At 34.1% G+C, this 12,946-nt stretch overlaps 1 protein-coding gene across 1 annotated transcript in view; it reads left to right on the top strand.

The window, feature by feature from the left end:
* Window positions 1-12,946, top strand: part of GRID2 (glutamate ionotropic receptor delta type subunit 2) — a 1,366,516-nt gene that overhangs the window by 811,842 nt on the left and 541,728 nt on the right. The window contains exon 8 of the mRNA XM_054591733.1: window positions 11,667-11,786. Within this exon, the coding sequence (XP_054447708.1) occupies window positions 11,667-11,786 (120 nt within the window). The remainder of the gene's footprint in view (window positions 1-11,666; window positions 11,787-12,946) is intronic.

Here is a 12,946-nt window from a genome sequence, read left to right as displayed (position 1 = left end):
TGAGGGACTTCATTACTCACAGTCACAGCATGGTCATGCCTTGGCTGAGCCAGGAAGTCAGCCAAGTCCTCATGAAAGCTTATGTACACATTATGAGTATTAGCTGCATTTACATGACAGCTGGAATTGTTAATTGGCTTAGCAGAAGCCCATGCTAAAGTATGATTTTCAAAGTTGAAACAATTGCTGTTGAAAAATGCAAATCACCTCTGAGAAACTCTGATACAATCTGTCTGCTACTGACCCCTGACGTGACATATGTATTCTTACTATAGGAATGAGTGTCATCTCTCCTAAATGGAAAGAAGATTCAGTTAAGGTGTTGAAAAAAATCTTATTTTATCTAAGGATAAAACAACAGCTCTAATTACAACTTATGAAAATATTAGAGGACAATCTGTCATAGCAGTTACCAAAGATATGTTTAAGCACTGCATACTTTGGCTAATGACGACTTTTTGACAGTGATAGAAAAACTGTTCACTTGCTCTGAAGTGCTGGTGGTTGGTGCTGTGTGTTCTGTTCATCTCTACTTGGGTGTTGCACTTGCTTCCTTAAAGTGCAGACTTTAGGCCAGTCAGCTGATACCATTGCCATCTATAGAAAAAAATTCTTTTTAAAAATATTTTTAATTATTTATTTATTTTTAAATCATATTTATTCTATTACAGTTGTCTCAATTTTTCCCCCTTTGCCCTCCTCCACCCATCCCATCACTCCCACTCCCACAGACAATTCCCACTCTGTTGTCCATGTCCATGGGTCAGTCATACATGTTCTTTGTCTAGTCCTTTCCCCTTCTTCCCACCATTGTCCTCTTTCCCCCTCCCCTCTGGTCACTTTTGATCTGCTCCATGTTTCCATGCTTGTGGTTTATTTTGTTTGTTAGTTTATTTTGTTGACTAGATTCCACTTATAGGTGAGATCATATGGTATTTGTCTTTCACCAGCTGGTTTATTTTACTTAGCATAATATTCTCCAGTTCCATCCATGTTGTCACAAAAGATAAGAGTTCCTTCTTTCTTTTTTTTAAAATACAGATTGATTTTATTTATTTTTTAAATGTCAAGATCCATTATAAAATGTTAAAAATTTTAAATCCATTATAAAATCTCAGCAATTAAAAAAACATGACACCAGCAGAGAAATAATCAAGTAGACCAATGAAATATAATGACCATTCTAAAAACAAATGTATATATCTGTCTCACAATGTAATATATGATTAAATTGATATTTCACACCAATGGAGAAAATAAGGCTTATTCAACAGGTAAAGTGCATGGACCACTATTACTTGAAATAAAACAAATATAGAGCCCTATTTCACACATTATACAACAAATATTCAGGTGAATTAAATATCAATATTTAAATCTAAGGAGTTTGGAGAAAATACACGAGAATATTTTTCTTACCCTGAAGTAACATTTTCAAACCCAGAAGCTATAAAGTAAAATATTGACAATATGACTATATTAAACATTTAAGACTGTACATATAAAAAAGTTAAAGGACAAGTAGTAGAATAGGAAAGTTATTTGCAACACATCTAAAAAGGGGTTAATAGTTTTGTTTTTTGGGTTTTTTGGGGGGAAAAGTTCTGCAAACATTTAGTCAAAATATGGATAGAGAATACCAAAAAGTCATTTTAAAGCTGTCTAAAAATAACAGAAATAGGCAAGAAATATACAAAACAGGTTTAGTTTCAGCAAAGAATAAAGTAACAAAATAACACATCATTGTCACAATCAGATTAATACATATTAAAAATATTGGTAATATCAAGCATTGGTGACTATGAAAGGAACTGGGTATTCAGAGACTTTTATTCTTCTTCATCTTAAAGCAGACCCTTTAGCATATTTTGCAGGATTGATTTGGTGGAGGGGTATTCTTTTAGCCCTCTTTTGTCCGGGAAACTCCTTATTTTGCATTCCATTTTAGTTGAGAGCTTTGCTGAGTAGAGCAGTCTTGGTTACAGGCTTTTGCTTTTCATGACCTGGACTATTTCTTGCCATTCCCTTGGCTTGTAGTGTTTCTGTTGAGAAGCCAGCTCCCTTGTATGTTACTACCTGTTCCTCCTTTACTGTCTTTAGGATTCTCTCTTTTTCTTTGATATTTGTCATTTTAATTATGATGTGTTTTGGAGTGGGCCTCATTGGGTTCCTCTTGAATGGGACCCTCTGTGCTTCCTGGACTTGTGTCAATTTTTCTCTCAAATTAGGGAAGACTTCCGTCATTACTTTTCCAGACAGGCTTTCTATCTCTTGCTCCTCTCCTTCTCCTTCTGGGTCCCTGTTATATGGTATTATTACGTTTCGGGTTGTCCTGAATTTCCCTCAATGCCTCTTCATTCTTTTTTAGTCTTTTTTCATTTTCTTGCTCTTTCTGGGAGATTTTTTCTACCCTATTCTCCAGTTCGTTGATTTGATCCTCTGCTTCATCTAGCCTGCTTTCAATTCCTTCTCCTGTGTTCTTCAATTCAGAAATTTTATTCTTCATTTCATCTTGCCTCTTGTTGATAGTTTCTATGTCCTTTTTCATGGTGTTGTAGTTTGCAGTAAGTTCCTCATAGTTTCCATGTAGTTTTTACAATTCTCTCTGAGTTCACTGAGCTCATTGAGCTTCCTAAAAACAGTTGTTTTGAACTCAATATCTGATAGTTTACTTGCCACTATTTCATTTAGTTCTCTTTCTGGGGATTCCTTCTTTCCCTGTGACTGGGGAGCGTTTCTTTGTCTTCCCATTATGTGTGAGACTCTTCTTTTTCGCTTCTGCTTCTTAAATTGATCTGTCTTGATTTCCTGACTTTGTGGTGTGAACTTCTATGGTAGGAGACCACTGTTTTGTTTTGTTTTTTCTTTCTTTTTGTATCTGTCTCTGATGATGTCAGATGTTTACCCTGTAAAACCTTGGGCAGTCTGTTCGAGACTTGCAGGAACCTACTGTTTGTAGCTGTCTCCTTCAGTTGTTAATCTAGTCACTCTGCACTCAGCAGGCCAGTTTAGAGACATCATAGGGCGGGGCAGAGTCCCTCCTGGGGGCGGGGCTATTGTGTCCTCTCATGCTGTTGCCATTCAGGGGAGTGGTCTGCCTGAGCAAGATGGCAGCTGCCATATGGGGGATGAGTCAGCACCAGGATCCTGCCAGCTACTCTCTCAGTTCTTTCCCCAAAGCCTCCTTCCCCAGGATCTCCACAGGCATCTCTGGGGGCCCACTCTGCCCCCGCCTTTGCTGGAGACCAGGGTAAGTGGCAATTAGATTGTGCAAATGCTGATTCTTCTGTCTGTCCGAGGTTATAAGGCTCATCTTTCACTATTGTTCAGTTGTTTATCCCAGGTGATTTCTACACAATTTAGTTGTAATTCCAGATTGGTCCTGGGAGGATGTCAGTGTGACTGCCATTCACTCCTCCCCCATCTTGATTCTCCAGGAAAAATAATAAAAAAATTCTTATAATCATTATTTGGATCCACAAACATTTTCAAACCATTCAATTTTCTCAGTAAAATATTTCACTTTTTCACATTTTAAATAAAAATGCTGTGCCAACTTACAACATATACAGTAGAGATAATTTTCATAAAGTGCCTTTTTTGGATACCAGGGCTTTTAATCTGTATGTGTTATACAGATAACAGGATGTCAGTCTTTCTTTTTTGAAGATGGAATTCTGGGTCATGGTTTTTGTGTTAGGCTTTTGAATAGCAATCACCCATATGCTTGGAGTTTTGTCATATGAGATAAGACTATGCCAGAGCCTTTATCCCTGTCAGAGCACTCAAATGTGATTCCTTCAAGAGGCTTGTTGCACGGCTACAATAGGATTAGAAATGAGTGATAGGAAATGATTAGGTTCCAGGTTAACTGTGCCACTTTATCTTACTATGTAAAAGTTTTTCCTAAATAAATGATAAAGAAAATTTTTAAAAATAAGAAAATAAAACTTAAAGGCTAAGTGCTTTAGCTTCTACTTCCAAGCTTGTATAATTTTGGTGATAAACAGCATCTCATTCTAATAAAAATGTCACAGTTGTTTTGCCTTTAAGTATATTATGGGTTTTATTTGAAAAGGAATTTTTTAAAAATTCTGTAAATATATATTCTATTTTTGTTTTACCATATTTGATACTTAATTTCTTTTCTGTTTATTAGCAACTTATACAATTTTAGAGTAGCAAGTTAAAATAAGATTAATCCTATTTATTTTCCCCAATTGTAAGGCAGAGAAAACTGAACCTCATAAAAATTAAATGGCTTATTATGAGTTGGTTAAATAGCAAATTACATTTAAATGCCAAGTTTTCTGGCTTCTAGTTCTGTGTTCTGTGTACCATACCATTTTCCCTTTTTATTGTTCATGGCAGAAGTAAACACTTCACTACTGTCAAAAAATATTTGGCTAAAGAGAATAAACATACACTAAGAAATAAGGGTATAAACTCCAGTGTTAATATTATATAAACTATATGTTAGTTATAATGTGGCTTTTTCAAATGCTCTGAAATTGGAGTGTACATTGATGAGGCTGTAAGAAAACAACAGGGTCTGGCACAAACAACGCCTCTTTTTATTACAAAATCATAAGCATGTAATTCTGTAACATAACAAAATCATACTCAAGCACATAGTATGACATTTTGGGTGAAATGTTCAAATTAAAACCATAAATTATTACTCTCATATTATTGCCCTACCAACCACACTCGAGCAGGCATTACTTCTGTCAGACCCAGTATTTCAAAAGCATTAGCTACATTTTTAAAAGCTCTTGTGGCAAAAAGTTTATTAGCACATATATGCATTCTTTGGTTTATTAAAAGAAACCGCATTTAATTTTAACTTGTGTTTCAGTAAGGAGTTTTCATATTATATAATTTAAATTTTACGATGTTATTGTATATACCCTACCAGTATTTAAACCTTTTATATTAAATAAATAAAACAGATGAAAGCTGAACGTTCTGAAAGGGAGAAAGAAAGGATCTCTATGGTTACCACCGTAATAGCATCTCAAAACCACAATTTGAAAATCACTTTTCTGGGATATTTTTATATCAGTTTAATCCATGCAGGTCTGCCATCTTTCTTATGGATTGTGGAAGAGCATTATATTACGCCATGCAACATGGACATCTTATTTTTATTTCATACTTATTATATGATTAAATGACAATAATTTTCTATTTTTTCTTACTCTTAATATTGAAATGGTTCCCAAGAGTATACTTTTTTCACTCATGTATGCATCACTCTCTTAACACATATTTATCAAATGCCTAGCCTGTGGAATGTATTATCCAAGCTCGTATATGTGATTACCTGAAATGGCATTTATCGCCCAGTAGTGAATATTGGCTAAGTATACAAAAAGCAATACTCTAAAGAGAGACAACAAAGACTCAAATGTGGTGAAAAATAAGATTCTGTGGGACCCTAATAAAGGGCATAATGCAGTCTGCCATGGCACACACCCAGACCCCACCGCATGGCTGAGGCATTCCTTCTCAGGAGGGCACGCTGAACCTCTGATCAGGAACTGTCTGGGGCAGAAGGGAGCTGCTCTACTTCCTTTCTGGAAAAGCATGCACCTAATGGCTGGTCCTTGCAGAACTGGAAAGGTCAGAGTCCCTTGCCTCCATTTGGAAAGTAACCAGAGACTGGCCCATGGGATCACCTGAACCGCTGTCATACTTGCATTGCATTCCCCCTCTCCCTCTGCCCAGTCCCTCTTTTCTCACTCCCTTGCAGGTCCTTTTCTCAGGAGCACTTCAAGTAGCCCTCCTGCACACAAATCTCCATTTCAAGCTGTTTCTTGGGGAACCTGACCCAAAACAGAGAAACTCAATTAGAAAACAAAAATTACATGGAACTGATAGCATCTCAGTGCAAATATAGAAACTAACAGGTTTGAGATATGTAAAGCCATGGAGAACATATTTCTGGTGGTAGGACTACTGTAGTTGACATATCTATTGGAATAAAATGTGGACAATGCCAAAGATGGATTAAAACACTAGAGTTCACACAACACATGGAGAGAATAATTTGGAGTAGAAAGAGGTTGAGGATAGGAATTTATTTTCTAGGTAAATTAAAAATGCTAAAAATTTTTTTCAGCATGGGTCTGACACAATTAGCTGTGTTTAAGAAAGAATATACTTACCTGTTTTGTTCAATGATTAAAAATAAAACTAAGAAAAATGTTACTCAAAATATGTGATTACAAATAAAAATAATGACATATTCTATGTATTTTACACAAGTAAGTTAATCAAGATTTGATAGATTCTTCAATAAAAATATTGGATAAAACCTTAAGTACTTTCACATTGTCTTAATGATCATTTCCTGTTAAATTCTTTGTGGTAATTATTTTCAATACTGAATGTGGGGAACTATACTATAAAAATATTTGTGGCAAGATCTCAAATCTTTTAATACCAATATATTTTCTCATATTGAAACATTTTGATAAATATATCTAAAAGAGATATCTTGATACATGTTGATATCTAAAAGAGTATTCTTTAAAATGAGAAAAATATTGAAATTACTCTAATTCTTATGCGGCAATAAATTTATTCAACAAATATTTATTGAACACTACCATATGCTATACTGTGAGATCACAGAATAAGGAAACAAAATAGAAATATCAAAAATAATGACAAGTGTGATCACTCCTACAAAAGGGGAAACACCAACTGTTCTGGAAGTATATGCCTGGAGGACCTACTTACACATAAGAGAGACAGATAAATGGAAACATTTAAGATGACTAGGCATTAGCCAGGAAGAGAAATAAAGAAGTCTTTCAGAAATAGGGAAGGAAGAATATTTCTTGCAGGGCATTAGAATGTTAGCAGGCCTGAGGGAAAGGGAGCCTGTCACATTTAAACATCTGAAATAAGACCAGGGTGGCGAGAACAGAGACAGAGTAGGGCCATCTTTCCTCATTAGGTCAAAGAAGTAGGGAGGGGAAAGATCATGAAGGGTTTTGTAAACCGTGTTAAAAGTTTCTCAACTTTATTTGAGGGGTAAGGTTAAGAGCCACTGAGGTATTTTAAACAAAATCATATTACCAGTGGCTGCCAATGAAGAGTCTATTCTGCACCTGCCACTGGACCAGGACAGACTAGATGGGAAGACACTAGTTAAGAGTCTGATGTTCCAATACAGAGGAGCTTAGGCAATGATGTGGGTCATGGAGATGGATGGAAGTAAATGTCTTTAGGAAATCTATAGGTTATTAAAATAAGATTTGGTTATTTAACATGAGTGTGTAGGAAGGAAGAAGAAGGAAATAGTTTCTGACTTTGACAAAAAAACTCTCAAAAGTTTGAAATCCTCTTGTTGTTGCTGTTGTTAAATTTGTATACTTGAAGAATGGAAACATACTGTTTTACTTTTTATGTAAATCACTGTGTATCATTTAGAATTTATAAACCTGAAGGAGAGAGAGAATTTAGGAAAACATAATCTGACTTGTGAGAAATAGTACTGACTTGGTAATGTAAGCTGGCCTTCTTACAGAATGTGTGCAAATAAACTTTCTGCCACAGTGCTTTAAAAAAAGCAGTTTGCCTTTGGAACAGTTCTCTTGTAGTCCTCTTGTGGCATATACACTCCAAGTTCAAGGTCATTTGAATCATAAAGTGGGTAAAATGGTATAAGTTTAATTTAATTTAATTTAATAAGTTAAACTTAAAAACTTTAATTTACATTTTAAAGCAATTCGCCATAATATACAGGTGTTATGTTGGACATACAGTTTACATAATCGGGAGGAAAAAGTATGAGGCTCACGATGAAGGTTTTAGTTCAGGTTCCTCAAGGAACAAGTTGTGGGCCTCAGTTTCTTCTTTCCTGAGGTGTAAATATCATAATCAATATGCCAGTTACCTCCCATTTACTTCTCAATTTGCTTCAAGTCTCTATTATAAATGAATATTTGAGTGTATATTTACATATGTAAACTTATATCTGTGCACATATATGTACATATAATGTTATATGGAAACTCAAATTTTCATAAATATTTCACATAAATTGGTTTTTGTTTTGAATTTTTGTTACTTTGTACCCTGTATGTTAGTATTTATCTACCCATTATATTGCTTTTATGAATAGAACATGTAGTATTTTCCTTCTGGCAGGGAGTTTTCTATCTGAAATTAACTTATGAAGCATGAAGGCATCAGGACACGCCACTGAGTCTGCCATTTCTCAGTGTGTTTACTGCCTCGCTGGGCTCGTGTTTATTGAACAGGGTGTCCTCGATTACCAAGCATGTCTGTGGGTGGCAAGGAAACTTAAGAATATATATAAGGAAATTATATGAGTGTCAAAAATATTTGATGTTCCATATGATCTTCAAAAAGAATCTCTGAGTTACTATACAGATTCAAGTATAGGAAAAAATTCTTCAGCTTCATAAGAAGAATGAATTAAATTTTGGGTAATATTTTTTCTTTTTTTTTTCCAGCTTACCCTATTCATTGGGGAATACTAAGTTTTTTTCCTTTCAGAAACTGCTTATCCTATGGTAAATTATTCCTGACATTTGGTTCTCCTCTTTTGATTTTTCTTTTCTAGTGTTTTCTATGTTTGATGCTCACTGGTATTTTTATGGAGAGTGGGCAGGATGAAATCCAAACCAACTTTCTTTGGAATTTTAATACAGGTTTGCTCTAGGAACAATTTTTGCTGTCAACTTAAAGGACATTTAAAAATTATTTATATGTGTTATTCATACTATCAATGTCCCATTAGCTTATTTTGTTTAGAATATGCTATATGATCAAGAGATAAAAGCCATAACTGCACAAAACAATGACTGTTCATTACCACCTGGCCAGCACACATTTTTTACCAAGGCTCTGTTTTCAAGATTAAAATGAGGATAAATGAAAAAAGCAAAGGTCAAAAGCATGGGAATATTTTTGGGAAGGTTTTACTAATTACACATTAACAGCTCATGAAGAATATAGCAAAAAGATCAATTACAAAGTCAAAAAGGTGAATAGGGTAAATGGAGGCCACAGTAAACTAAATTAGGTCTCCTGACTTACAGTTTTGTACCTCATGTAATGTAAGTGGACTAAGATGCTCTCAGTACTAGATATAAGCTAAGGAAAAAGACATTGACCTAGAGTGGTCACATGAGTATTGGTTGAGAACAATAATGACAGAGTGCCAGGCAGTCTAATGTTCAAAAGTTTAGAAACTACAGTATAGCAATGAAGCAATCATATTGATATGCAACATCTTCCTTCTTTTCTCTAGAAATAAAGCAGTACAACAAAAATTTAAGATTATGATATTATTGGGGATATTACTGAAGTGTGATTGAGAAAAAGATAAGCTCTTATAAAGAGATTACTGATTACCAGTGGTTTGAGCTTAAATGTAGTAATATATGCTATATTTGTCAGTCAAACTCCCACCGTGTTTGCCATTTGGAGATATTAATGATAATAAGATCCACTGCACTTATCCTGATCTTTAAAATTTTAAGGGATAATTGAATTCTTTGAAATATTAGTACTAAGTGAACATGTAAGATCAAATTGACTTGTAAAAGGAGTGAATAGATCCTAGACAAGCTGTTTTAACTCTTTTCTACCCAAATACTAATAAGTGAAATGTAATTGAATAAAAGTTTGCAAATATATTTTCCAAAGCGATGTGAATGTTCAAGTATATAATAAAATTTTGCTACCCTAATCAATATTAGTTGGAAAAAAACAGAAACATGCCTATGATTTTTAGCAGAACTTGAAATTCTTCAAAATTAGAGAATGAAAAAATCATGTAGGTGATGATGTTAATTAAACTTCCGCGATTTATCAAATGCTCTACTATATTCTTTACATGTATTAAAAAACTCATAACAGTCTCCTTGGGTGGGTACTGTAATTTTATAATAGTTTAAAACTATTTAACAAATATAGAAGTTGAGGCATAGAGAAATTAAATGTCTTAGCCTGGCTTACACAGCTAGTTGATTTTGACACCATTGATAAAATCCAGGAAATCTGACTCCAAATTCATGATATTGACTGTTAAATCGCATGTGAATCAAATTCAACATATCTATTACTAATAAAACTGGATAGTAAAGGAGAAACTGGCTTATTAGAAAATAATTATGGAGGATTGGTTTTGTTGATTATAACTGTTGCAAAAATGAAATAGATTAAATATTGAAAGCAATGAGTAAGCAATGGTTTTATTGAATGCCTGTTATGAGCTTAGAATCATGCAATGAGCTACTGCACAATATGCAGTAGGAGATACAGCAGCATATTACCTGCTGAAAAAGACTAGAAGTTGAGTTAGAGGTTATGGCAAAAGAGATACAGATACTCCATGACTTATGATGATTATGTCCTGATAAACTTGTTGTAAGTTGAAAACATTGTTAGTCAAAGATGAATTTAACATACCTAACTTACCAACCATAATAGGTTAACCCAGCTTATCCTAATGTGCTCAGAACACAATATCCAAAAAGTGTGTGTAACCAACTACACCATAGAATCCGGGTTGTATATCCTTGTGATTGCATGATTGCCCGGGAGCTGTGCTCCCTATGGCTGACCAACAACACCAGAGTATCACAGTACACATCGCTGGCCCAGGGCGGGGAAAATCAAAATTCAAAATCCGAAGTATGGTTTCTACCAGATGCTTGTCGCTTTTACACTTCTGCAAAGTCGAAAAAAATCATGAGTCAAACCATTATAAATCAGGATCTGCCTATAAATTTAATTATCAACATCACAGAGGTTATGGCTAAAGCAATTTACAAACTGAGGTCACTTGCACAGATAAATGTGATTATCAGATCAAAATTCTAAGTTAGCAGTATTATAGTAAACAAGGGACTCAGAATATGATTTTTACTTGTAAAACCCTAAATAATGTGAAGGCTGATAAACTAAACTGAGAAAAGAATGGGAAACAAGAAAGAGAGAAGTATGACCTACATTACCATCTGTTGGGGAAATGAACATCTGTCATGTTGAATGAGATATGAAGCTTGGAAATTCCCAGTGAATCTCAACAGCCAACACTACTGTTTAAGAGCAAAAACAGATTTCAAGCTCAATTTAGCTTTCTTTTTTAATTTATAAAAGATATTTATAGAAGGAGGAAAAATAATCCTCTAATAAATTATGAACCATAGCTTTTAAGAATCTCAGATGTAATTTTAGATCAAATTAAAATGGCATTGTGCTGGAGAAAGAATACTGTCAAAACATGTTTGCAAGTAGATTTTATGCTCTCCAGAAGCATCTTGTTTTCTGACTTATGGATCCATGCATTTCAGAAGGTATGGTGACAAACATCTTACCCTGGAAATTAGTCTCAGCTGTGACATGATATCCATTTTTGTAAGCATGTGACTACTTGGGTCTAAATATTCTAGACTGTGAAGTGGGTGAGATTGGACTAAGTGATTCTCAAGATTACATTCTATTGCTCTCACATTTATGTTGTGCACTTATTAAGAAAAAATAGTCTGTTCATAATTGCATACTTGAAATAATATATATTTTATAGATGGAAATTGTGCTCCTATAACTTTCTATCATGCTTTATTACTATGTTAATTTTCCTGAAATCTTACATAAACATCTTTTCTTTCCTTTAGGGTGGAGTGAGTGGGTTGACTGGAGAGCTGGAATTTGGAGAAAATGGAGGCAATCCCAATGTCCACTTTGAAATTCTTGGAACCAACTATGGAGAAGAGCTTGGCCGAGGCATTCGCAAAGTAAGACCAGAAACATTGATAAATACACTTTTCTTGTAGTAACTATGGTTTTGTTTGTTTTATACAGTATGATCACAGTATCCATTACAGTCCCTATTGTAGTTTGAAAGACAAGAAAGAGGGAGAATTTGGCATTTAAATGACCTTATGTACTTATCAGAAGTATTAATCAACGAATTCTATTTGTGCCTTAGGATAATTTAAAGGAAGAAAGATAATCTGATGGTTTCCTAGGGAACTAGCATAATTTTTCATTCATTATAATAATTTTATAAAGTAATGAATTTAATATTTTTACAGTTATAGCTGCTTGGTTTTTTACTTTTAACATGCACAATATCAGGATAAGAGCTTAAAGACATTTCATACAGTAAGAATGAAATTCTACTACAAAACTGACATTTCAGTATACAGTTTATATGTGTCTATATGTGTCTATAAGTAGAAAATGGCTTGCAGGAAATGAGCTCTTGTTAAATACTTCAGATCACATGTAAGAAGAAGCTGAGCACAATAAAGGATGTTTCATGAACTACTGGGATAATAACTTCCCAAGGAGAAATATAAAAACCCATGGAGAAATGACTTTTATAGTTTGAATTTGCCATTCTTATATATTTGTGGTGGGGGAAAACCCTAGGTAACTGAATGCGCATACAAAGTTCATAACTATAAATTTCTAACCACATAAAGCTGCTGCATCAAGAGTTAAAGGAGTTCCTTCAGTAGATGTTTCTTTTCAGTGGTGAAGTGTAGGATGCATAGAAACTAAGACAAAATGAAGTCAGGAGTTGTTCTAATCAGTAATAAAAGCCTCTCAGCTAATTTATGCGAGAGGAGTTAAAACTATCTTAATATGTTTTTAATTATTGTTTTATAAGAAAGCATGGCAAACATATAAACTGCATAAAATATAAGGATAGTTTAGTGAATTATATTAGAGGGAACAACTAGTACTATGGTCAAGAAATAGAACACAGCAAGCATTCTAAATACCTCATATATTTCATTCCCAAACTCCCTTCAGAGTGGTATGACTAATTAAGCTGAATTTTATGAGTCTTATTTATTTACAGTTTTAGATATCATCACATCACCTTTATGTGCATTCTTAAATAATACAATTGAGTTTTGCCAATATTTTAACTTAATGACTGTTT

The sequence above is a fragment of the Pteronotus mesoamericanus genome, unplaced genomic scaffold (assembly GCF_021234165.1).
Source record: "Pteronotus mesoamericanus isolate MK-2021 breed Mesoamerican mustached bat unplaced genomic scaffold, CSHL_Meso_final scaffold_232, whole genome shotgun sequence".
Lineage (NCBI taxonomy): Eukaryota > Metazoa > Chordata > Mammalia > Chiroptera > Mormoopidae > Pteronotus > Pteronotus mesoamericanus.
The sequence above is the reverse complement of the archived record's forward strand: the minus strand, read 5'-3'. Positions and strand labels throughout refer to the sequence as shown.